Here is a 27999-nt window from a genome sequence, read left to right as displayed (position 1 = left end):
TGTCTCTTTCTCCCATCTTATGATAACTTCATAGAAAGTATTTAATAAATGTTAAATGTGTTTCTGAGAAAATAGCATCGTTAACCGGAAGTGGTCAATGCACTGAAAAGGAAGAAAACAACTTGGTTTTATCGTTGTGAATTTAACGTTCTCCCTTCAACCCGTGATCAGTATGTCAGTTGTCTGATCCTCTGTCCGATAAGGTATTCATTGTAAGTTTGTATATAGGGATATAATTACTGTGTTGTTTAGTGATATATGGTACAGATCTACATGAACTACCTCAAAGTTACAGCCTCAATACTCAAGCAGACGAATTTATTCCCCGTTGGACTGCTTTACAAAGTTCGAGTTCGGTTTACCAACGCTGTGTTTGAGTCAGATGTATGTTAAAGGACCTACCGGAACCCAGTAGTACAACAACATATACATGCTGCGATTTTGTCTTTGGTCTTTTGACAACTTCACTCACTTACGAAAAACTTAGGTTTGTGATTTGTCCCTTTTGGCAGCAAACATGTTGATTTGAGGGTTTGACAAATGTTAGGTCTTTGGAGGTAGATAAAATGATTGATGTGAAGATTCAGGTTATTATGCTGTCATGACATTATGTTGCACACCTGTTGTCAATGCTGATGAGAAAAAATGTTGAAAGATTATTAAGTGGGCGTTTCCATTGTACACCTAGGAGCCCTGTTCCACACTGCTGCCATTGAGATATATTTGGATAATATGTGCTTGCCAAAGGTATGCCTTAAAGAATGTTGTTACTCAAATGAGTGTCATAATTCTGTCAGTCTAAGTAAACTTAGTCTCAGTGTTATTCATTAAACTCCACCACTGAGTCTAACAAACCCTAGTAGAAGGTCGCGTCAGGTAACCTTTGAGCGACCTGTGACCGTCCAATCAAATGTGAGACGGTCATATGGGTTTAACCAATCAGACAACGACTACTACTTAGGAATCAGAGGGACTTACAAAATATTCAGGTCACTGACACAGATGTCTCCGCATATAACACAGTTAATTGACCTGCAGTATATATGCTTGACATGGTTACCATTAGCTAATATTTCCGCAAGATGACATCCTTGAATATTGGTAAAACACTATTTTCAACGACTGTTTACTCACTGCTATCATGGTTGTAACGTGTGCCGTGTGCATCACCCGGAAGTGATCGTATGCTAAATAGCATTCGGAATCGTTCGGATATGAACCTTTTCGAGATAAAAAGTTCAAAAGGTATGTGCGAATGTCCAGTTTCGCGATTTGGAAAGCTGTGTTCTGATATATCAATCTTAAAAGGTTACCTAACGCGACCTCCCCTAAGGTTTTGTTAGACTCAGTAGTGGAGTCTAACGAAAAGTATCGAGGCTAAGTTTACTTAGACTGATAATTCTGTGATCTGGGGATTAAATTATAACATAGCCTTTATACATTTCTTTGCATTAGACACATCAAGACCAAGAGTTTCTTCGTATAATAATGCAGATAGGGTCTGAATTTCTGACAGAAGATGTACATGATGAAACATTGCATATGTAATAATGTATAGAGACTGAAATATTTCAAAATGTTTGTTTATTATTCCAGAAAGTAAGTGGAACTGGAGGTAAACAATGGGCAACCAGCTAACTGGGATTGCTCCGTCCCAGATTCTTCCAGTGGAGCAGTACCTGTCAGATGTCCCTGACTATGAATTTGAGACCAAGTGAGTCACCAAGCCTTTGTCTTTCCTGATTTGAGATCACACCCATTTGTATATGTTTCTAAATGAATTGCTATATTTGGTTGAATTGCTTTTTTTTGTCTTTGATATTGGAATATTTAGGGGTTTGTAGAGTTATTTTGTATCATACCACTACATAAGTATATGTACGATATTGTGAGAATATCTGTTAGTACATTGAATCTGACAGATTTATTAAGTGTCAGCACAATGGAATATTTGATAACATAATAATTGTCTATAATGTCATTGATATAGAAACACCCCAAACAGTCATTCATTCAAGGGCTGTTGTGTGATATATTTACACCATCTTATAATCCCATTTCAGCCAAGGAAGCACAAGGTTTTTCAAAGTTGCAAGGGCACGCTGCAAAGAGGGACTTGCAATTGTTAAAGTCTTTGTTATCCATGATCCATCACTACCCCTGTCAACTCATAGAGATAAGCTAGAGGGTAGGTTTACCCTTGGGTTTTTGGTAGAATATGGCCTGGAAAATAAAGATAACATGTATATGTCAAAGATAAAAATTAATTGTTCTTTAGAGGAAAATTGGTAGGAAAGGGTGAGGCAACTCGTGGTGAGTGATTTTACGATCTCTTCAGGGAATTGAAAGGGATTCAAGATTCCACTTAATTATCAAAAGAAGGGAGATACAGATTAAGCATGAGTCAGAATAAGTATAGAATATGAATTTCATCATAAGAATTACATTTCTGTTTGTTAATAAATGCCTTTGTAATGTTTATGATCCAACATTCTGGATTCAACATTTCCTCATACTGAGTTCGGATTTGATTTCCTTTTCAGAAATAAGTCAGCGGCTGAAAGGAACGTCAAACTGTCTTCCATTTCAAAAAGCAATTGTGAGTTCAAAGCAAATAATTTTTATTTGAGTTTCTTTAATTTGAAATTTGTTGTCATACCATAGTGCAATGATCTTGAAAGGTCACTACTGGCAAGGAGTCACTGAGCCAGCAGGAAGCTGCTTTTTCTCTGTGTGTGTGTCCTGTTGAAATAATGCTTGAATAGTAGTACAACAGTTCAGTCTAATATGAAAATAGGATGTCAATATCTTCAGTGGTGTATCATATAGATCCACTGGTACTTTGATACAGCATTTTGTGTATTAAGGGAGTTGTATATTCTGTGTTTGTCATCTGAAAATGGCTCCCACAGATGTTGCATGTGTGAGATCCAAATAGTGCCATATCAATCCAGTTTTTTGCTCCTTATGTTTGATATTAATGATATGGAAACACATCTGATCATCAGTTACAGTCACAGTTTTCTTCAGAAAGTATTTACCTTGTGATTTGTATCACATATTCGTTTATTTTTTCAAGAATGGTACTAATATCTGCAATAATTCATTCCAGCAATCTGAGAAAGCTGCATTGCTGTTCCGACAGTATGTTAAGGACAGTTTGTATGATAGGATCAGCACCCGGCCGTTCCTCAACAGTATTGAGAAGAAGTGGATTGCATTTCAGATGTTGTGTGCCCTAAATCAGTGCCACAAAGTCAAGGTAGAACTAAATGTGACCTTTTACTTCTTAAAAACATTGGGCAAAGTGGCACTACAATTTACCTTGCCATGACTATGATATCAGGAAATTCTTTTAAAGCAAATAAGATAAGAGGGGTTGGGGTAGCAAAGTGGTGGAATCATATGCTCGACAGGTAGAAGACACAGGTACAATTTCCCACATGGGTACAATGTGTGAAACCCAGTCTTGGTATCCCCTGCTATGATATTGCTGGAATAGTGTTAATATCTGCCTGAAACCAGACTCATTTATATGAACATGTACATGCATATATAATATTAGTGTCAAATACAAGTCACAAGACTTGTGAAAAAAAGGAACTGTTATTCATTTGAGTAGAATGTTTGTCTTGGTCCGTGGTACATACTGTAATGGAGTCACCTGTTTGGTAGATTCCCAGTAAAACTGGCACACTGAATCCTCTGTAACTATATTAATTCACCTGTAATTAAGTGAACGTTCTTGGTCTGAACTGGTCCCAGCAACCATTCCCTTTCATACGAGGTGACCAGATGGATCTTGTGGTCAGGTCGGCTGTTTCCGTTGATGTCTGTTATTAGTAACCCTGTTACGTAGATTGATATTAACGGTGTCAGTCACAGGATTGTATGGTCCAGATTGGAAGACTGCTTTCTTGTGTATACTCATGTATGTAAAAGATGTCCTTTTTGCAGGTTTGCCATGGAGATATTAAGTCTGAAAACATCATGATCACTGGTTGGAATTGGGTCTTGATCACAGACTTCGCCAGCTTCAAGCCAACATACTTACCGGAAGTAAGTGTCAGTGCTAAAACAGATCAAGAAATGCTTGAATTTTGGATTCAGATTGGCTTGGATGTGTCAATTTAAGCAATGATTGCAGGTTAGAAAAAGTTCATAGTAAGTTATTTTGTCATATGAGACAATTAAATCTATTGGATGGATGGTCAGATTTATCCCTGCATAGTAGGATGTCACTTAATACATTGGAATACATTGGTAATAATACATTGGAAGATGTCTAAACCAGAGCTCATTGGGTTTAAGTAAATAATCCAGTTAAGACAATGTACCAGATTGTAGAGCTGATTATAAATGTGCAAGTCACGGATGGGACTGAGATTTTATGCTGGTGTTGACAACTTGCTGCATTGGACAGATGCCGGTTATGACAGCGTCCACTGTATATACAGTGTGGTGTTTAGGGACATTGACAATTAATTACTTTTCCTGACCCTGAAAAATATGACATATGTTACCTGACAGGAGCTTCATAATTTCCCAAGTGAATAACGGCAAGACGATTTATGTCAGGTCATGTGAATGATGCCTCAATGCACCTCTGAGGCAGCTTTGGTTGTGTATTCCCCAGGGAGTTGAGAATACTAATCATGAACCAGAGCAATGTTGATATAGCAAGAAGCGGAATTTGGCGGAATTTGGCACATGATGAATGGTTGTTTTTCACAAATTTATCATATATTAGCAAGCAAACAAACTATTGGAAACCTATTCTTTTGCACAACTGCATTGTTTGACTTTGAAATATTTCAGGACAATCCATCAGACTTCTCGTACTTCTTTGACACGTCCCGACGCAGGACATGTTATATTGCACCAGAGAGGTTTGTGGAGAGTGGCTTGAAGAACACTGACAATGCTGGTCAGTCAGGGAACATCGATCTGACCTCAAGTGAAGTCAAGACTGGTGATCTTAATCCTGCTATGGACATATTTTCCCTTGGGTAGGAATTTCATGTGTGACTGTAGTTTTAGATAGTAAGTGAAATTGTTTTGAGGACTTTGTTCATAGTCATTCATTTAAGAAAGCTTTTTCCCAGATGATTGGATTGATGGTTGAAATATACATCAGAAGAGATTTTTGTGAAATAGTCTCAGTCTCAACATTATGAAAAGTAAAGAGAAAAGGTTTTGAATCAATCCATAGTTTTCTTTTCATATGGTCCTGCTTTTAATATTTCATATTTTTCCTTATCGTGACTCATGCTATATGCATATAGAGTCAGGATTGGTATAAAGTGTAAATCTTATCATAAAAAAATACATTTTTAATGTTTGTTTTTTAAAACGGGTGAGAATATATGAAAGTAAATATGGTCTAAAAAGAAGTTAATTCAAAGGTCTCATTTTTGTTCTACATTCATGACTTTTGAACAAGCAGTTTTCAATATTTAAATTGATTAAATTTCAGAGATAGACAAAGCAACTTGAATAATATCAACACATTTTCTGTGTGTTACAGTTGTGTCATCACAGAGCTGTTCACAGAGGGCACCTCACCATTTGATCTGTCCCAGCTTCTGGCCTATAGAAGCGGAGAGTACAGTCCCTGGAAGATTCTTGAGAAGATCGAAGACCCTAGCATCAGAGTAAGCACTGTTGTCTTGGATAATGTTTCATATTTGTCAGTTTGTTCCAGATTATGATGACATAGGGACAAATGTGTGAGTTTTCCATTTGCACAGTCCATCTTTTTCTGTCAGATTGCCTTACTTTCTCTGTATGTTCTCATAACAGTAGAGATCCGTGAATGTCCCAGGGTAGAATAGGCCTTCAGCAACCCATGTTTGCGATAAAAGACGACTATGCTTGTGGTAAGAGGCGACTAACGGGATTGGGTGGTCAGACTCGCTGACTTGGTTCCCAATTGCACAGATCAATGCTCATGTTGTTGGTCACTGGATTGTCTGGTCCAGACTTGAGTATTTACAGACTGCTGCCACATAGCTGGAATATTGCTGAGTGCGGCATAAAACTAAACCCACTCACTCATTCACTCATAACAGTAGAGGTAATACATTTGGCATAATGCTTCCAGGGTTTGAAGTGTTTCTGTTATGCAGCAAAGGTTAAGCAACAAGAGAATGTCTTTCACATTTATGCACATAGGTCGTAAAGTGTGCACACACATCTTCGCATCTTCATTAACCTGACTATTGATGTATGAACTACCCATAGTCTATGTTAACTATAGCACTTGTATCTCATATTGTAGGGAGTGTCCATGGACACCAACTCCAATGTCCTCATGTGTTATGAAAAGATTGTGAATAATTCATGCCTTGTGAATGTTTTTCATGCTATCCATGATAAATTGTCAGCATTGGGTTTATCATATGCCCCAAACAGGAGCTTGTCCGTCACATGATGCAAAAGGATCCAAACCACCGACTCTCAGCAGAGGAGTATTTGATCAAGCAACGTGGCAAGGCCTTCCCTGAATACTTCTACACATACCTGAAGTTGTACCTGCAGAAGTTTGCTGTGTCTCCCATCATACCGGCTGACGACAGGATCCACTTGTATGTAGCTGATCCGTTGCATCAGTGAATTGTTTCAGTATCAGTCATGCTTCATTTCATTGTGTCAGTGTCAGGACTTGGTTGACACAGGTCATTATATGCCAACTGCTCAGATCGATGCTCATTCTGTTCAGAGAGGAGTTTTGTCACTTCATCCCATTATCAGCAGTGCTTCAATGCGCTGATTTGGCAACAAGGATGTTTCAGCAGATTGTTTTTGCAATGTTTCAATATGCTAGTTACATCATCAGTAATGCTTTAGTGTGTTGGATGCACTTTTAAGTTTCTGTATCAGCATACACATTTTCAGAATGAGCACTGTTTCACTGCCATGTTTCAGTTCATTGTTTCAGTGTCAGGGATGCTTCAGTACATTGTCTGAAATGCTTCAGAGTATTGTGTCAGTGTGAGCAAATGTTATTGCATTGTTTCATTATCTGCAATGGCTCAGTACATTGTGTCATTATCTGCAATGGCTCAGTGCATTGTGTCATCTGAGATGCTTCAGTGCATTGTGTCATTATCTGAGATGCTTCAGTGCATTGTGTCATCTGAGATGCTTCAGTGCATTGTGTCATTATCTGAGATGCTTCAGTGTATTGTGTCATTATCTGAGATGCTTCAGTGCATTGTGTCATTATCTGAGATGCTTCAGTGTATTGTGTCAATATGAGCAAATGTTAATGCATTGTTTCAGCATTAGCAGTGACCTGCCACAGAGTCTAAAGAATCTGAAGATAGATGAGACAAATGTGGAGAGAAACAATGCACTTGTCCTGCTTATCTCCCTTGTTGGCTCCAGTTCACGGGATATACATGTATGTTGATGACTGTCACATCTCCAGGATTATTTCTAGGTTAGATAGACCATCAATATGGTCCACTGTCTATGTATCTGATGCAATACCATTTTTTAAAACATATCTGTGAGAAATACTTACTGAAGAAGTAAGTTGGAATTTTTCAACTGCCACCATGAGTATGTGCATAGCAGTTGTCTCCTGGCGGTAACAAACAACACCAGGGGATATTTGTTCTTGTACCTGTTTTGCCAACATGTGAAACTTGTTTTAAAATACCACTGATGTAGCTATGAGATAACTTGTAAAGGCAAACTTGACTAGAAGTGATACTATGTGTATACTTGTGAGAGGCAGTTAGCATGTTAAAAACATATATCTCAAATGGTGAAAAAATTATAAGTAAAGACGATCATATATCTAGCCAAATCTCTCCATATTGATTCTTAATCTATGCAGTAAACAAGAAGTTGTTATTCATTAAGTCTTAATCATTGCTAGTTACAAAATTTATGAGGTGTTGACCAACATGGTGCTCGACATTAAAGGTTATAAAAGCCAAAATCAATATATTTCGCCTCAGTGGGGTATTCAGGTTAAACTGCTTTATGCTGTGTAATGGGCAAGAACTAGACAAAAACAGTTCAAGCTGGGGTTTGATCAAACACACACAAACATTTGCACATTAAGCTTAAACTTCATTGCTGATAGGTATATTTTATGTTTCTCATTACATGAAAAGGGGGTATAACATTAGTTGGTTAAAAGGGGATTTCATGTTTAGTTGGTTAAGATTGGATTTTGCGTTTAGTTGGTTAAAAGGGGATTTCACATTTGGTTGGTTGAAAGATTTCTCATTTAGTTTGTTAAAACGGGGATTTCACTTTTAGTTGGTTGAAAGGGGATTTCACATTTGGTTGGTTAAGAGAGGATTTCACATTTAGTTCAATAAAAAGGGGATTTCATGCTCATTTGGTTAAAAGGGGATTTTGCATTTAGTTGCTTGAAAGGTAAGTCAAAATTTATGTAGTTTAGTTTGTTTAACTCCCACTGTGAACCATAAGTATTTAGTTTAATTTCCACTGCATACCATCATTATGTAAATGAAATGATCTTTTTTACTTCAAAGTCTGTTTCATCTGACCTATGTTTGGCTGCTTCAGTTCTATGAATCCCGACTGACAGGACTGGATTTATTGCTGAAATTGTCCAAATATGTCAGTGCAGACATCATCCTGGATAGAATCATACCATATATGGTAAGTCTGGGCACTAATACATAGAACTGGAAGTCTTTTCTTGATGTCATTTTGCTCTGAATTACATAATCTGTTCTTTTTCAGAAGAAGTCCTCTTTGGGGTACATGTAAACATTTTTATGTCCATTAAAAATCCCTACGACAGTTGTAACTATTTTTGATAATAAAATATTTACAAAACAAAAAACTCGTTTTTTGTCTTGTGAGACCACCCTTACAAGGCCTCCCAGGCCCCCTACAGCCAAGAGCAGGTAACTCTGGCCGTCTACCTCGCACCTCACTTTTCATGCTGTCGTTTGACTAGAAAGACGTGCGTGGTCCATTTAGATAGTTTGTGCTATCTACCTACGGAATTATGAGTGAGAAAGAGTCAGCTACTGTATGTATGGTTCCTTTTCTTTCGCACAGGCGTTAGTTGGAATTTCTGGGCTGAAATTTTCATTCATAAATTGTAACTTTGCCGGTCGGGTCCTATCTTCCTGTCATGTGGCAGGCAAGATGGCGGCCTTTATGGCTTCTTTTTAGTGCAGGAAGTGTTTCGCTTGCGTCTCACTTATTCCTACGTGTTTCTTATTAGTATGTTTTACATGCTAAGATGTCTTAACACATTTGTTCTTGTTTCAGTCAAAATGGGTAAGTTGGTTTTAAGACTGTTAGTCTTTTTCATAGCATTACGCAATTATGTGTGCACACTTGTTACTTGCATTTATCCGCTTATACTTTGTTGTTTAGCTGGGTTAAATGTATTTTGGCAATTTATTATCGCCTGTGCGTTTATATTTTGCATATTGTGCGTTTTATTGCGTATGTTTTCTGTACATCAGTTACCATTAGTTTGGTTCTGATTGTTACAGTTTTGCCTCAGTGTTACGTACTCCATGGGACAAGTGGGCTCTATCCGATCTCTATAAGCAGGAGCTTGGCATCCGTTCCTCTGATCTTGGCGGTCCGGGATCGTTTGAGAGAGAATAGGGTGCACCCAAGCCTTGGGTTTAGGCTCAGGCACGGGTGCTGTCCCTGTGGGAATGTCAGATCCAAGCTACGGCTCTGGTGTCGTTTTCCCCACTGGCCCTGAGGGTTCTGCACCGAGCACAGGCTCGGGTGCAGTTCCGCTTGCCGGCGCCGGTCCATCGGGTCTCGTACCGTTGGTCACCAGCAACCCAACTGGTGGTTCTGGAGCACCGGCTTTCCTGCCTGCCTCAGTTCCGCTCAGTGTCCGAATCGCACAACTCGGCTCTTTTGGGTCTGTTGTCCTTGTTGATGGGTCCCTCGTGCGTCGGGGTTACCGGCAACCCAACTGGTGGTTATCGAGCACTGGCTTTGCTGCCTGCGTCGGTTCTGCTCAGTGCATCGGAGGTCCCTGCTTCAGCAGCCGATCCCACAAGGTCTCGGCACCCGATCCCACAGGGTCTCGGCACCCTGGTTTTTCGTTGAGCTAGGGGTTGGCCAATTCGGACAACTCGACTCTTCTGGGTCTGTTGTCCTTGTTGACAGGTCCCTCGTCCGTCGGGGTTACCGGCAACCGAACTGGTACTTCTTGAGCACCGGCTGAATCGGTTCCGCTCAGTGCATCGGGGGTCCCTGCTTCGGCGGTCGATCCCACAGGGTCTCGACGCCCTCTTTCTTCAGCGAACCAATGGAGGCCGATTCGGAGCTTTTCGCTCGGATCGTTCCCGGGGCATGTACGCGAATGGATCGCGTTAGCACTGACGCCAGTGGTCATCCCATTGGACGCACCCGATTCCACGGAGTTTCGTCTTCCTGGGAAGCGTTTACTCCATGCAGGGTAGCCGAGATCCAGCTGCTCAGATTACCTTTGCTCTTTAGCGAAGTCGTTATAAAGAAATGCCGCAGGTGGTCGTCCCTTCGGACGCCACCGATCCCGCGGAGTTTCATCTTCCTGGGACAAAAAAACGAGTTTTTTGTTTTGTAAACATTTTATCAAAAATAGTTACAACTGTCATAGGGATTTTTAATGGACATAAATATGCTTATATGTACCCCAAGGAGGACTTTCTTCAAAGAATTCATAACCTCTACAAGTTTGTATAAATTTTACAGACTCATTTTAATGATAGATAGACCTTTCTGTTATGCAATGTTTTTAATTTCAGCTGCACTTTGCCAATGACCCGTTTCCCCGTGTTCGTGCCAAGACCATTGAGACAATTACAGACTGTCTCTCAGACATAAAGAACGTCCCAAGGAGGTAATATCTTTCTGTTTGGTCTTTTCATGTTTGCTAGAAATTATGGAATCTAAATGTCCTGTACATTCATGATATTTGAAGACACTATTGCTTGAAGGTTATCAGGAGATCCTTAATATACTGAGAGAGACACACACGCACAAAAGGTCACAGGAAAATTCAAGTGTTCCTTTTTTCAGTTTCTAGGTTACAGTACCACTCCACTTTTCATAGCTGGTGATGAAAACTGGAAAATATTAAAGGAATGCTTGAATTTTCCTGTGATCCTTTAGTTGATATTTTTAATCATGGTACACCTGTGTCTGATGCTTCAACAACATTTTCATACATCTAATACCATCTTGCTTTTGGCTTTATACAAATCAGAGCAATAACATACCAGAGTTCTCCAAACAGATCAGCAGGCTGGCCCCTCAACATTGTACAGTACCTCTTAAACATGGACACTTTCACAACAGAAGCAATTTGTGGAAAACATTAATCTTTTGACAAAATTCTACTTCAAACTTCAATTTTGGGGGCTTAAAGCATCCTATTCTACAGATTTTGGTGTTATTATTTGATTGTTTGAAACTGAATAACATACCTTCACTGGACTTTGTATTCATGACTAGTTGAAGCCATCACAGACTTTTGAAATGAGGATGCAAACTTTGATTCCTTTTCAGTGACTCCAATGTCTTTCCAGAGTATATTTTCCCTAATCTTGTAAGTATGGACTTTTTACTATGTTGAGATGTATGAATGAGAGAAGGTTTGGTTGGTTTGTTGTATGTTGCTGCATGGTGTAATATTTCAGTGTATGACATATCTTTGTAAACAGTTCAGTGATTGACATAATGAGCACCAGTCTCTCCAACTTACTGTTTCAGACAATGACATGCATCAGCTAAGTCAGCAGGTCTGACTATATGATCACCTATTTAATGCAATGGATCTATTCCACATTGTCAATAGAGGGAAAAGCATATATTATAAAAATGACTTTACTCTTGCTGCTTTGTGGTTCTGAATATTACTTTTATTAACTAGTATATCTGATACATTGTCCATACCTGTCTTTTTCTTGTACAGGTGTATCGTAAAACTTGCAAATAATCTCTTCATTCATCAAGAGAGTTGTTATTTGAACCAAATTTGGTTTAACACAGTTCAGTTTTATTAATGATTATGCCTGACACACCTGTATGTGGTTAGTGCACTTGTACTGAGAACGTTGCAATATTATCACTTCAGTCATTGCTACATTTGTTTTTACATGACTCAGCAGATTCCATACCAGGCCCAATAACTCACTACAGAAAAGAGAGAAAATTTTTATTTTTCCTTATACTGACTCATATCTATTTGCTTTCTCTCTCCTCTCTTCCGAATGGTCAAGCGGAAACTTGAATCCCCTCAATGTCCTTGAAGCAAACGTACAATCACTCACAGTTACCACCCTTCCCTCCAGCCAAAAGGCACCCACTTAGCATGCCTTTGTCCTCCGTCTCTCCTTAATCAATCTTTCTTCAGAGTCCCTTCACGGCTTTTAGCTCAATTCTTTTTTGCTATACAGCTCAAATTCTGTCGTGAATAATTACATCATTCTGCAGTACTGATTGTGTATTGATAGACCCACTTGGTTCACGATGAAGTGGCTCTAGTGAGGGCAGCATATGCTGAAAACATAGCTCACCTGGCTGAAACAGCTCTCAGGTGAGTGAACATTTATATTTGTTAACATGGCTTTGTCGAAGTAATGCATGTTGAGGAAGGGCAGCGATTACCATACTACAAGTTCTAAATGTTCTGAGTAGCTGATGGCATTATCAGTGAGATAATGATGTAACTGAAAAGTTGCACAACAAAATAAAGTTTTTTCTGATTTGACAGGTAGCATAAATTTTATAAATTATTGCAATACCATATGGCTAAAGAAATTTAATAAATTGTCCTCAGAGTTTTAGAGATGACCCAGTTGCAAGAGCTTTCCGAGATTGACATAAAGGAGGATTCTGAAGACTCCCAGTATATGGTGAGGGACCATCTCAAATACAACCAAATTCAAATTTCTAAACAATGATTGGATATGAATACTATTTTGTTTTAATGATATGCTTATAAAGGCACAATTATAGGGTGAGTGAGTTTAGTTTGAGGGGGCGCTCGAAAATATTCCAGCTATATGGCGGTGGTAGTACAACTAATATTAATGACATATAATTAATAGATAATAATCATAAATAAATTATGAGGTCATGTCGTATGAGCACACCTTAAAGCAAGACAGGCTGAGTTGTGCAGCGAACACTAAGCTTGAGTGGATACTTACTGTTTCAGCTTGAGTCAAGCTACGATGTGGAGCTCCAGACCCTGCAGGAAATGATACAACAGAAGGTGGTCACCCTGTTGAGTGACCCAGACAATCTGGTCAAGCAGACTCTCCTCCAGTCAGGCATCACTCGACTTTGTGTCTTCTTTGGCAGACAGAAAGGTAGGGCATACATACACGTAACAAAACTCACTTGTGAAAGAAATCTACATGACGGTAACAGTTCTGAATGGTGGAGCTTTTTTTACTTCGGACCAGTCAGTTTTCTCATTGCTTCACGGAGATTAAGTGTCTGTGGCCGGTCGGCACACTGGATGAAATGCTTGACGAGATATTTCTTGTAGTGGGCCTTGAAAGTTCTCATGATCCCAGCATCCATTGGCTGAATGTGCGATGTGGTGTTTGGGGGCAAGAAATTAACTTTCACGTTGGTCAGTTTGACATTGGCACACTTGTGACTGGCAGCATTATCACGAAGTAAGATCACGTGTCAACCACGTGATTGCATCTGTCTGTCAAATGATCATAGCCAATCACAAAACATATCCGATGTCCGAAATTGTGCTCTTGCCGATAGAATGTCCGAATTCTTGACCAAAATGTTTACACATATGATCAAAATTGGCTTTAGGGTTTTCTCTTTGTTTAGTGTGGCAGTAATTTCACATCTTTTACGCCTAGGGACGGGACTTGCCATTATGACTGACAAGCGTCAGGTGATCTCATTTTGACACGATCACTGTTTTATACAGGAAGTAAGCATGACAGGTATTACTCCCAACTAACCAAAAGTGAGACCTACTAATTGATTAAAATCACACACTAACGACATCTTCAACTCGCAAGTGTCCTTTAACAATTACCACTGCATGGGGCTCATGGTGTGAAGGGATTATCCGAACCTTTTTGATGTACCGCTGGATTAATGAAGCAAAACTATGTGTAATTAGTTAATCTGTAACCGCTGATTAACGTTCGGATACGGAGAGTGAAGCACCGGATTACTGAATCAACAGGTAATGAGTTTACATAGTAAACAAGATTGGTTACAGCTAGCTATTGTTCGGATATCGCGGGAATCGGATTGTCGGGGTCCAGACTAACGCGGCCTGACTGTACTGGTATATTACAATAGACTTTTCAAACTATACATATTGCAATAGTTTTCCTGAGAACTTGTATATTGGGTGTGATTTTTGTGATTATCTTTACTGTTTTAAATCAAAATGTACACATATTTTCATTCACAAGAAACGTACTCCTGTGTTATTCAGTGACAAAATGGCATACTGTAGTACTGTAAATTGTGTACAAAAGGATATAGAATCCATTGCTATGCAACCTAACTTTGAGACTGCTTTTTTCAGAACCATAAAATATGGGTTAAGGGACTTTTAATGTAGGATATGGGACTGACATGCTCAATACAATAAGTTGGATGGGTAATAAACTGTTTCTTTTGATTGTTTTCAGCAAATGATGTCTTGCTTTCTCACATGATCACATTTCTGAATGACAAGGTGAGCATCTCTTGTACTGTAGATTAAGGTGGACAAAAAGCAGACAGGTGTTTAGATGCTTTCAATGATATCTACTTTGTTAACAAAATGAGTCCTGCAGCAAACTGTCATGGTGTAACTGCATTGTCAAAACAATCCAAGGGATAGTGGGGAAGGTTAAACAATTTCTATCACCACACTGTATAGCCAGTATATAATGTGTGCAGCCCATTTCTAAGATGTCATACAAAATCATGGCTGTCTATGTATTCACAATTTGCAGTATTTTGTGATTATGAATGTTATTTTTTTCAGTATGACTGGAAACTACGAGGGTCGTTCTTTGAAAATATTGTGGGTGTGGCAGCCTATGTGGGCTGGCAGAGTTCATCTATCCTGAAGCCTCTGTTAGAACAGGTGGGTCTTGTACAGTGATTGTGTTTTCAGTACACAGACAGTTTAAGTGCTTTTCAAGTCTACATACTAAATATTTATATAATTTTTGTTGATTTTAGCCACTTGTTTGTCCATCTAACATTAATGTTGCAGTTTGTTGAGCAGAGCTGTATTGTGGGTTTCACAAAAAGAGTTAGCTAAACAGTCACACCCACACCCACATTAAGGTCATGACTATCAGATATTCCCCACCTTCCCACATGAATATCTGATGATATTCCCCATCTTGCCATATGATTTTCACATGATATTCCCTGCCTTGCCACATGACTATCTGATGATTTTTCACACCTTGCCACAAGAATAGCAGATGATGCTTCCCACCTTGCCACATGACAATCCGATGATATTCCCCACCTTCCCACATGAATATTTGATGATATTCCCCATCTTGCCATATGATTTTCACATGATATTCCCTTCCTTGCCACATGACTATCAGATGATTTTTCACACCTTGCCACAAGAATAGCAGATGATGCTTCCCACCTTGCCACATGACAATCCGATGATATTCCCCACCTTGCCACATGACTACCTAATGATATTCCCCACCTTGCCACATGACTACCTGATGATATTCCCCACCTTGCCACATGACTACCTGATGATATTCCCCACCTTTCCACATGAATATCAGATGATGCTCCCCATCTTGCCACGTGACTGTCCGATGATATTCCCCAAGTTTCCACATGACTAAGGAATCCCCAGTCTACTATGTGACTATTTGATGCAACTATATGATATTCCTCACAGGGCCTAAGTGATCCAGAGGAGTATGTTGTTCACAAGGCGCTTGGGGCAATCAAGTCTCTGTCAGAACTTGGTCTTCTACAGAAACCCATGCTGCAGGAGTTTGTTCAGGAGATCGTCCCTTTCCTTGCACACCCGGTAAGAGAACTTCAATGACTCAATCACAAAAATACCCCTGAATAATGCATGTACAATTATCAGTGACATCATTGGTGTTGCTTCTATTATCCACTGCTTTGTGTACAGCAGACTTGATCATTTGCAGCCCATATGATAAATATCAAGAATGTCATACTAGTCCATTTGGATGTTTTGTATTGAACAAGTTTTTGTTATGGGAGCAGAGACACAAATTTGAAGAACGAGTTGTTTCTCTGCTCCCATACTATGTTCGAGTTCAGTATGGAATTTGGGGTGCAATAACGGAATTTGACCATGTCATCCGTATAGCATGCCTCTGCTACTACCTTAAGTTTACATGGGTATATGATAAAGCTTGTTATTGTGTAAAAGCCCCAGACGTTCATACCACTCCACAGGGCATCTGGATCAGGCAGGGTGCAGTTGGATTTGTAGCTGCGGTGGCTCGGATCATGAACATTGCGGACCTCCACTGTAACCTCCTCCCGCAGGTGGCGCCCTTCCTTAAACAGCACGTGCTCCAGCTGGATAAGGAGGTAAGACTGTTTGTCAGAGATACCTATCTGAAAATATTTTCATGATATATGCTGGTGAGGACCTGGGTTTAATTTTCCAGTAGGAGTGAGTGAGTGAGGTTTTGTGTTGCTTTTAGCAATATTCCAGCAATATCATGGTGGGGAAGACCAGAAATGGGCTTCACACATTCTACCCATGTGGGGAATCATGGCGTGATGAGCGAATGCTTTAACCACAATGCTACCCCACTGCTTGTGTCTCCTTTAAAAAAATGTGTAATACACAAAGTATGAGACTTGCAGTTCCACAATGAGACATGATACTACTGTTTCTGTTTATGTAAAATTATTATTTAAAACATAACAACAGTTTCTGAACAATAACTTCTTTGTAGCCTATTGTGCTGAACGCGCTAGATGAACCCATCCCACGGAGTGTGTTCGACTATGTGTTGAGGTCGACATCCATCGATGCCATGTTTGAAACCCTCAACAACAGGAAGTACATCAGGAGCATCAGCAGGTCCGGACACAGACCTGGCTATCCCGAACTAGAAGAGAACCTGGCTCAGGTACAGGAGATGGCTGCTCCCAGTCTCACTACTCTCTTCATTATCATGGCAAACAGACAAAGACACAGAACAGTGTTAACATCTCAAAATGATTAATTGTTTCTGAATACTTAAATTACCTATAATACCTTTTGGAGTATGGTTATGTTATTTGTTATAAGTTGTGACTAAATCATGAGGAAATTCCACCTCAGAACAAACTTAATGATTATAGACTGTCTTTCGCATCTGATCAGGAGCTAATAGGCAAGCTTCATATTACCTTACAGTTGATAATACTTTCATGGTTTGTTTCTCATGCAGTCAGTCTCCCAGTCACTCTCCCTCTGTGCTGTATTTGGCATTGATTGCTACATTTGGTTTTCCTGCAGGTTTTTCGTAAACTTACATCACTGGGCATGACTGAGACCCATGAGACAAAACTCCTGGTGAGTGAACCCCCTTGGGATTGAGGTCTATGAAAGATCTTAAGCAATCTATGCTTTTAGCCACAGGTGACCTGCCCCAGATCACTTAAAATGAGAAAATACTGTTTGGCAAACATTATCTGCTTCATGAATGTAAAATACAGTCTTTGTGGGTATTCTTTACAGTGTACAAAATACTTACTTGGGTGTATTTTGTTATATTTCAGGCTATGAAAGACTTCATAACCAAACTGCATCGATCAAGAGCTGGGTGGGTGTTTGTCATCATTTCAATCGCTAGTTACCTCAGGTCATCAACAAGCTATTACTGGTCTTTAGTCAATTATCATGTGTGTCTACGGTTTATGACGCTTGATAATATGATCTATCAGACTCAAAAATATTGTTTCTTATAATGACACTTTAAATCATCAATCCCAAAACTGGACAACAAGGAGAGTTCTATGGATTTACAACTTCTTTAATCTTTAATATAATACATCCGAGGGGAATGCTAAGGTGGAAGCCAGTGATATGGATGACAGGAGAATAATGGGATTAATATAACTGAACCCAAACTGGTGCATTATGTAAGATTTTATATATTGCAGCAGGTTGGGCCTGTTTTTGTCTGGTGCAACAGTATATTACCTAGGGTTGCACTGAGTGCAGATAGGTTTCATGTCCTTGAATTGAGTCTAAAATGATAAGCCATCCGGTCTCCATGCATTTTCAACCAGTCAGACTACACAGGCACTTACTGACGTCTGCTACTTCCCGCCTGTTGCAGGTCCATGGAGAACTCTGCATCCAGCAACATTGAGGAAGGTCAGCGGCCCGGGGTACTGGCACTACAGCATGTCCCCTACACTGGCCGCTTCCTCACTCGCAGACATGCCGACCTACACAAGCCTAAGGAGCAAACCGCGGATGGACAGACTTCACCAGGAACGTAAGTGAACAAACAAAGGTCCAAAGGACCAGATATTATTTGGGGCTTTACTCGAGTGTTTGTCTAAAGAGATAGTTATCTGATAAATCCAAAAGTAACTTGACAGAAATGTCGTTTCTCTCTCACAGTTTGTTTTCACTTGTTTCCATATATCATTGCATCCGTCTGACACACAAAACAAAGCTACATACAACAAATGTTCCATGACAGGTGTGAAAGAGTTGAACATGAACAATGTTCATTTATTCATTTCAGGCGGCGTAAAAAGAAAGTTGTTCATCAGGATTCTTCTGCTGCTATGGTAATTATTTTGACAACAGCTGATAATTTAAGACAGCATGGCCAGACTTTTTATAGTTGTACTTACTCCGTTTTGTACTTTGGATAACTGTTTATTATTCAAAACTGGAATCAACAGGAGATATTAAATCAATGAAATTACAATGCTTTGTAAATCATCGTTCCATCACAAGTTACCATAGTACATTGTACCTCTAACACATAGGGCCCTGCTTATTACTGTTGTACTAGCTGTAAAACTGTAAACTGTATATCAGTGGTCATTGTACAAATGACAGTGTAGCTGTACAGATAAACAGTATGTCACTGGCAATTGTCCAAGTGACTGTGTAGCTGTACAGATGTCACTGGCAATTGTCCAAGTGACTGTGTAGCTGTACAGATAAACTGTATATCAGTGGTAATTGTACAAGTGACAGTGTAGCTGTACAGATAATCTGAATATCACTTTTTATAGTCCAAGTGACAGTGTAGCTGTACAGATAAACTGAATATCACTGGTTATAGTCCAAGTGACAGTGTAGCTGTACAGATAAACTGAAAATCACTGGTTATTGTACAAGTGACAGTGTAGCTGTACAGATAAACTGTATATCACTGGTTATTGTACAAGTGACAGTGTAGCTGTACAGATAAACTGTACATCAGTGGTTATTGTACAAGTGACAGTGTAGCTATACAGATAAACTGTATATCAGTGGTTATTGTACTAGTGACAGTGTAGCTGTACAGATAAACTGAATATCACTGGTTACTGTACAAGTGACAGTGTAGCTGTACAGATAAACTGTATATCACTGGTTATTGTACAAGTGACAAGTGTACCTGTACAGATAAACTGTACATCAGTGGTTATTGTACAAGTGACAGTGTAGCTGTACAGATAAACAGTATGTCACTGGTTATTGTACAAGTGACAGTGTAGCTCTACATTTAAATTGTATATCAGTGGTATTTGTACAAGTGACAGTGTACCTGTACAGATAAACTGAATATCACTGGTTATTGTACAAGTGACAGTGTAGCTGTACAGATAAACTGAATATCACTGGTTATAGTCCAAGTGACAGTGTAGCTGTACAGATAAACTGAATATCACTGGTTATTGTACAAGTGACAGTGTAGCTGTACAGATAAACTGTATATCACTGGTTATTGTACAAGTGACAGTGTAGCTGTAGAGATAAACTGTACATCAGTGGTTATTGTACAAGTGACAGTGTAGCTATACAGATAAACTGTATATCAGTGGTTATTGTACTAGTGACAGTGTAGCTGTACAGATAAACTGAATATCACTGGTTACTGTACAAGTGACAGTGTAGCTCTACATTTAAATTGTATATCAGTGGTATTTGTACAAGTGACGGTGTAGCTGTACAGATAAACTGAATATCACTGGTTATTGTACAAGTGACAGTGTAGCTGTACAGATAAACTGAATATCACTGGTTATAGTCCAAGTGACAGTGTAGCTGTACAGATAAACTGAATATCACTGGTTATTGTACAAGTGACAGTGTAGCTGTACAGATAAACTGTATATCACTGGTTATTGTACAAGTGACAGTGTAGCTGTACAGATAAACTGTACATCAGTGGTTATTGTACAAGTGACAGTGTAGCTATACAGATAAACTGTATATCAGTGGTTATTGTACAAGTGACAGTGTACCTGTACAGATAAACTGTACATCAGTGGTTATTGTACAAGTGACAGTGTAGCTGTACAGATAAACTGAATATCACTGGTTACTGTACATTGACAGTGTAGCTGTACAGATAAACTGTATATCACTGGTTATTGTACAAGTGACAGTGTACCTGTACAGATAAACTGTACATCAGTGGTTATTGTACAAGTGACAGTGTAGCTGTACAGATAAACAGTATGTCACTGGTTATTGTACAAGTGACAGTGTAGCTCTACATTTAAATTGTATATCAGTGGTATTTGTACAAGTGACGGTGTAGCTGTACAGATAAACTGAATATCACTGGTTATTGTACAAGTGACAGTGTAGGTGTACAGATAAACTGTATATCACTGGTTATTGTACAAGTGACAGTGTAGGTGTACAGATAAACTGTCTATCAGTGGTATTTGTACAAGTGACAGTGTAGCTGTACAGATAAACTGTATATCACTGGTTATTGTACAAGTGACAGTGTTGCTGTACAGATAAACTGTATATCACTGTTTATTGTACAAGTCTGGCCGTTGTAGTGATGTTGCATGTTAATGCTTCCAGAATGCTGAATGGAAGAAGATGTTTGGTTCCTCGGAATCAGAGAAGTCTCTCTCCTCATCCCCAAAATCTAAGTCCGGAGGGGACAAATACGACCTTGACAAGCGGTCCACATCAACACTGTCCAGCCAATCAGCATCCAGTAGTATGGTGAACGTGTCCCATGTCTCGTCCAGTGGGGAGGCAGGCCTGAAGCGCTCCACTAGCCAGCAGCCGGCCGACAAGCAGTCCCACCAGAGTGAGCTGAACACCTTGTTATTTGTCAGCTGTGGGTCAATAAGGAGACGGGAACTATTTGTAGACTCATATAGCGGTGGAATGAAGATAGTATTCATAATGGTGATGTTTTCTGAAAAATCATAGAACATGAAGCACACAAAATGGAGTTAACATCTTCTGATGACTCTTTTGATTTGTGTGTTCTGATTAGCATGTTCACAGTTTCAGTCACCACTACCACATTTTTGAGTCCAGGCTTCTAACATGTAACTGGAATATTCCCATGTGGATCAAACAAATGAAAAACAAACTGCAAATAGCTACAATAGCAACAAGATGTTTCTGTTCTTTCAGCTCGATATGCGTCATGTAAGTGGGATCTTCGTGCCCTGGTCCACAAGCGGCGAGAGCAGTACAAGGTGGATGTTCTTACCAAGGACCTCCTCGAGGGCATCGCCTGGGACAGCCGACCACCACCTGACAACTGGAAACCTCGAGGTCTGCTGGTAGCACATCTCCAGGAACACAGGGCTGCAATCAACAGGTGAAACTGCTACAATGCATTGTTGATAGTCTGAGGTAAAACTGTGCCTTGTAAGAGAGAAAGAACAAGCTCTGAGGCATTTAGTCACTGGATTGTGTGATCTAGTCTTGATTATTTATAGTCTGCCATGATACAGTTGGAATACTGGTGGCTCCAACTTTAAACAACCAATAATCTAGAGATAGAGAGACTGTTGTTGAGTTATGTGACAGCCAGGATGTTATTTTGCCTGCAGAATCCAGGTGTGCCATGATCACAGCTACTTTGCCACCTGTTCAAATGATGGCTCAGTGAAGCTGTGGGAGTGCTCCAGACTGGAGGGGAAGAGTGTGGTCAACCGTTCAAAACACACTCTCACCAAGCAAGGTAAGACACTTAGATAACCAATGGCCTGCTTTTCTCAGGGTTCCTCAGACCTCCTTACAGAGATGTATCATAGCTGATCTAGAGTTCAATGAACGAATGTCACTGAAGTAAACTTGTACACAGCAACACACCTGCACGTTGCTACCTGAACCAACCCTTTCTTCCTGTTTACAGGTGGAAGGATCAAGTGTCTGACGTTCTGTGAGGCATCACACGCCGTAGCCTCCGCTTCAGACAATGGCACCATACATGTCAACAGGTAAGTTTCAGCCATATTGTCTTGAGTTCAACAATGAAATCCAAGGTTAGGGATCTTAGTTGTATGCTATGTTGCCAATGCTGGTTATTTCACATCATTTCGGACTCAATGGTGTATTGGTTTTCAACCTATGAGTGTGTCAGTTATGGCAGAATTGTTGTAAAATGGAAGAAAAGACTTTTAAAAAGTAATGGTGATATGGTAAATACTAGCTGTTCACTCTCTTCAGGATAACAACGGATAGAGTCCAACCAGAAGAACAGATCAATGTGGACATCACCAAACATGGTCATGTGGTTGACCTTACTCACTTTGATACAGGTAAGGCTTGTCACATTACACTTCCTGCATCACATGACCTACCTGCTTCTAATGTATAGTTACAGTCACAGTTAGGAAATGTTTCCCCCGCACAGTTTACCTTGAATGTTTGTAATTCCCCCAATCTCCATCTCACAGGTAAGTGCAGCTCCTCCCCTCCTCCCCCACCCCTCCATCTCACAGGTACGTGTAGGTCCCCCACTCTCCATCTCACAGGTAGGTGTTAGCTACTGTCTTGTTGTTATTGTGACATGACATGGATAAATCACTGGACAGAAATATGACTGAATTCTTTGACTCATGTTATGTTCATGTTATGGTTGATATAAAATTTCTCATAATGACCTATAGTCAGTTTTACATTGAGTGCTGACAATATCCATTGAATAAATGGTTTTAAATCAACTGCAGCAGCAATGGCATCAGTGAATGATAATGGTTTAATATATTTTGACCCAGTACTAAACTAGTCCTAACTGTCTCAATGTAGTCAAGACATTCAAGTATACATTGCCTGCCTTAAGGTCAAACAACTGTTGGGAACACATGGACAGTCTATAGCCTTGAGTTGAAACATGTTCCACATTCCTAACCCTCCATTTCAGGAGCTCAGTCAGTGTTAGCATATGCAACAGTGAATGGCCACCTGATTGGTTGGGACCTGCGAGCTAACCGGGCCGTGTGGGAGCTGAAGAACAACCCCCGGGATGGCCTCATCACCAGCTTCGCTGTCAACCATACCCAGTGTTGGCTGGCCCTGGGGACCAGTAGTGGAGCCCAGGTGTGCTGGGACATGCGGTTCCAGCTGCCCATCAACACCATCACCCATCCCGCTAGTAAGTGCTGGTTGTTATCCATGTAGTCCAGATGAATATCAACACTTTTGATTTAATATGAATTTACCTTTTGTCAGTACCTCAGGATGACTTCCATTGTTTTACATTTTGATCCAATTAATTTCCAAGATTTGATGTGTAGCAGTCAGTTAGGGATATCTTGTTCACTTCTGGAAGATATGACATTGTACAGCTATGATGCCATGCTCAATTTGCAGATGCCCGCGTCCGGAAGCTGATCATGCATCCCAAGGATCAGCCATGGATTGTGTCAGCATTCCAGTGGAACAACGAGGTGTCCATGTGGGATGTGGAGACAGGAGCCAGACAGAAGTCTCTGTGGGCCAGTGCAGCTCCCCCACTCTCCATCTCACAGGTAGGTGCAGCTCCCCCACTCTCCATCTCACAGGTAGGTGCAGCTCCCCCACTATCCATCTCACAGGTAGGTGCAGCTCCCCCACTCTCCATCTCACAGGTAGGTGCATCTCCCCTATTCTCCATCTCACAGGTAGGTGCAGCTCCCCTCCCACACTCTCCATCTCACAGGTAGGTGCAGCTCACTCTCCCCTACTCTCCATCTCAATGGTAGGTGCAGCTCCCCCTCCTCCACTCTCCATCTCACAGGTAGGTGCAGCTGCCCCCACTCTCCATCTTACAGGCAGGTGCAGCTCCCCCTTTCTCCATCTCACAGGTAGGTGCAGCTCCCCTACTCTCCATCTCACAGATAGGTGCAGCTCCAATACACTCCACCTCACAGTTAGGTGCAGCTCTGACGCTCTTTTTCTCACAGGTAGGTGCAGCTCCCCACTCTCCATCACACAGGTAGGTGCAGCTCCGACAAACTCCATCTCAGAAGTAGGTGCAGCTCTGACACTCTCTATCTCACAGTTAGGGGCAGCACCCCCTTCCCCACTTTCTATCTCACAGGTAGATGCACACTTGCTTGTCACAGAGGTAGGTTCAGCTGCCCTGTCTTCTTGCACTTTCCAGTTAACATTACCATCATCGCTCCTTTCTTCCTTCTCCACATTTTCCTACAAGCTGTAACACTGTCATTCAGCAGTTAATATCAGATTTTGTCTGCTTCAGAACAACAATCATGCTGTGCATGGGATGCACATTGCAGCCACGGACACCAAACTGTTCCTGTTGACGGGAGGCTCGGACATGAGAGTGAGATTCTGGGACCTGACATACCCGGCCAACTCATTCATCATGAGTCATGGAGCAGTAGACTTGCCCAATGTCTCCTACAGCTACAGGTATGGACAATTGACTTACTCAGTGTGTCCTATAGCTATAGGTGGAAACAATACACTTGCCCAATGTCTCCTACAGCTACAGGTATGGACAATTGACTTACCCAGTGTGTCCTATAACTATAGGTGGGAACAATAGACTTGCCTAATGTCTCCTATAGCTACAGTTAGGAACAGCAGACTTGCCCAATGTATCCTACAGCTACAGATAGGAGCAATAGACTTGCACAATGTCTCCTATAACTACAGGTAAGAACAATATACTTGAAAGATGTTGCCTACAGATGCAAGGTAGGAATAGTAGACTTGCCAAATGTCTCCTACACCTACACATATTAAATTAAGACTTACCTATTGTCTACCATAACAACAGGTAGGGCCAGTTGGCTTGCACAGCATGCTCAACTTACTCAATGTATCCTGTAACTAGAGGAGGTGGTTCTGACAGACTTGTTCAATGTATTCTGTAACTAGAGGAGGTGGTTCTGACAGACTTGCTCAATGTATTCTGTAACTAGAGGAGGTGGTTCTGACAGACTTGCTCAATGTATTCTGTAACTAGAGGAGGTGGTTCTGACAGACTTGTTCAATGTATTCTGTAACTAGAGGAGGTGGTTCTGACAGACTTGCTCAATGTATTCTGTAACTAGAGGAGGTGGTTCTGAGAGACTTGTTCAATGTATCCTGTAACTAGAGGAGGTGGTTCTGACAGACTTGTTCAATGTATTCTGTAACTAGAGGAGGTGGTTCTGACAGACTTGCTCAATGTATTCTGTAACTAGAGGAGGTGGTTCTGACAGACTTGTTCAATGTATTCTGTAACTAGAGGAGGTGGTTCTGACAGACTTGTTCAATGTATCCTGTAACTAGAGGAGGTGGTTCTGACAGACTTGTTCAATGTATCCTGTAACTAGAGGAGGTGGTTCTGACAGACTTGTTCAATGTATTCTGTAACTAGAGGAGGTGGTTCTGACAGACTTGTTCAATGTATCCTGTAACTAGAGGAGGAGGTTCTGACAGACTTGTTCAATGTATCCTGTAACTAGAGGAGGTGGTTCTGACAGACTTGTTCAATGTATCCTGTAACTAGAGGAGGTGGTTCTGACAGACTTGCTCAATGTATCCTGTAACTAGAGGTGGTTCTGACAGACTTGTTCAATGTATCCTGTAACTAGAGGAGGTGGTTCTGACAGACTTGCTCAATGTATCCTGTAACTAGAGGTGGTTCTGACAGACTTGTTCAATGTATCCTGTAACTAGAGGAGGTGGTTCTGACAGACTTGTTCAATGTATCCTGTAACTAGAGGAGGTGGTTCTGACAGACTTGTTCAATGTATCCTGTAACTAGAGGAGGTGGTTCTGATAGACTTGTTCAATGTATCCTGTAACTAGAGGAGGTGGTTCTGACAGACTTGTTCAATGTATCCTGTAACTAGAGGAGGTGGTTCTGATAGACTTGTTCAATGTATCCTGTAACTAGAGGAGGTGGTTTTGACAGACTTGCTCAATGTAACTAGAGGAGGTGGTTCTGACAGACTTGTTCAATGTATCCTGTAACTAGAGGAGGTGGTTCTGACAGACTTGTTCAATGTATCCTGTAACTAGAGGAGGTGGTTCTGACAGACTTGCTCAATGTATCCTGTAACTAGAGGAGGTGGTTCTGACAGACTTGTTCAATGTATCCTGTAACTAGAGGAGGTGGTTCTGACAGACTTGCTCAATGTATCCTGTAACTAGAGGTGGTGGTGATAGACTTTCCCAATGTATCCTAAGAACTACAAGTAGGAGAACTACCCCGTTTGTCCAAATGTCAACAGGTTTAAGATGAAGCGTTCAGACGTGAAAGTTTGATACATGTTACTTGTTTGTCTGAAGGTCTCAGCTGATAGACGGTACGGAGGTGATTCAGGAAGTATGTACAAAGAAACAAGCCAACTCAGATGACATTCCGAGACGTGTTCCTGAGGCTCCTCCCACCGGCCATCACGACATCATCAGCGACGTCAACATCTGTCAGTCATCACAGTGTCTCGTTATCACAGGATCAAGGGATGGAGTTGTCAAAGTGTGGAAATAAATATGTTTGTATCAAAGCCATTGTCAGTACCCCTTTCCACCTTCTAAGACATTATTCAGAATCAAGTCAGACTGAGTTGGATGAAATCTTTAGCACAATATGTTTCCTATTCTTCTGGCCTTGAGCAATATGTCAAATAAAAATCTACATGAAAATATTCATACTGTTCTTACTGCTGACAGTGAAACTATTAGTGTAAAGTATAATACTATTTGATATATTTTGTAAGACTCAAGTCTATTTTTATGAAGTGCTAAACTTGGAAAATTCTACAACTATGTAGCTGAAGTTTTGTAAACCTACTTGCAATAATTCATAAGGGTTGTGTCTGATTAGCATTGTTGATGGTGATTTGATTTCCTGTACAACAGATTTAAAGCAAGAGAAAGGAATGGGAGGGATTACTTTATTTGTTATTTGTAAATCAAATTAGTTATATTAATTTTGCACTATTTTTGATCTAGTGTTTATATGCTGAGTGTATAATCATTCCAGTTTGATGTCCATATGTCCTCCTGTGGTTACTTATCTACCAGATTTAAGTGCAATATTGAATTTCTGTTTTGTACAAAATATACAAACTTAACATTCTTATGAACAAGACTGTGAACTAGTATGAACGCTGTTGTATTGTCCTGGCTGCCATTGTACAAAGCGATCTTAGCGCTAAGGTGACCGCAACTCCCACAGCTCAACATAGACTTAAGGTAGTCTTAGCACTCCAAGTCTGTTGTGACAGTGTTAGACATAACAGGGGACATGATCCACAAAGTGGATGCCTGCTGTAAGCCAGTGTTAAAGTATGGGAGTTAAGATCATCCTATAGCTAAGTTACCTTTGTGGAACAGGGCCCAGGAATGTTTTTGATCAGAGATTGGGCTGTGTCAGTGAATATTCCAAGGTATATATTGCAGGAGGAGAGATGACACACCAGGTTATCTTGACTTTAAATTATGTTTATATGTCTGTGAGATTGAAATGGCAGTGTGTTTCCAAACCTGAATGGTTAATATCATGATGGCTGATTGGTTCGGAAACAGCTTTGTAAGTTGTGAGTTGTTATGTAAAAAGTGTATATATTAAAATAAATAGAAAATAAACA

At 40.3% G+C, this 27999-nt stretch overlaps 1 protein-coding gene across 3 annotated transcripts; it reads left to right on the top strand.

Annotated features, from left to right (window-relative positions):
• Positions 1-76: 76 nt before the first annotated feature.
• LOC137267923 (phosphoinositide 3-kinase regulatory subunit 4-like) lies at positions 77-27999 on the top strand. Of its 3 annotated transcripts, none has more exons than XM_067802374.1 (34): positions 77-203; positions 1597-1714; positions 2064-2188; positions 2544-2599; positions 3113-3262; positions 3958-4059; positions 4819-5009; positions 5528-5654; positions 6415-6587; positions 7285-7405; positions 8551-8646; positions 10761-10855; positions 11524-11563; positions 12471-12553; positions 12797-12872; positions 13178-13331; positions 14643-14689; positions 14984-15085; positions 15884-16018; positions 16420-16557; positions 16932-17108; positions 17480-17536; positions 17743-17786; positions 18306-18467; positions 18723-18768; positions 21020-21254; positions 21590-21779; positions 22015-22145; positions 22320-22404; positions 22634-22725; positions 23331-23561; positions 23780-23937; positions 24651-24823; positions 26696-27999. In XM_067802374.1, exons 2-34 carry the CDS (start codon positions 1623-1625, stop codon positions 26895-26897), a joined length of 4086 nt encoding a protein of 1361 aa, XP_067658475.1. In that variant the 5' UTR covers positions 77-203; positions 1597-1622; the 3' UTR covers positions 26898-27999. The 3 variants fall into 3 exon arrangements, with proteins under 3 accessions (XP_067658475.1, XP_067658476.1, XP_067658477.1); XM_067802375.1 differs by having other exon boundaries at positions 89-212; positions 26696-27997; XM_067802376.1 differs by having other exon boundaries at positions 165-203; positions 1601-1714; positions 26696-27997.

Source organism: Haliotis asinina, chromosome 16 (genome assembly GCF_037392515.1).
Source record: "Haliotis asinina isolate JCU_RB_2024 chromosome 16, JCU_Hal_asi_v2, whole genome shotgun sequence".
Classification (NCBI taxonomy): Eukaryota; Metazoa; Mollusca; class Gastropoda; order Lepetellida; family Haliotidae; genus Haliotis; species Haliotis asinina.
This window is presented reverse-complemented; position numbering and strand designations above follow the sequence as displayed.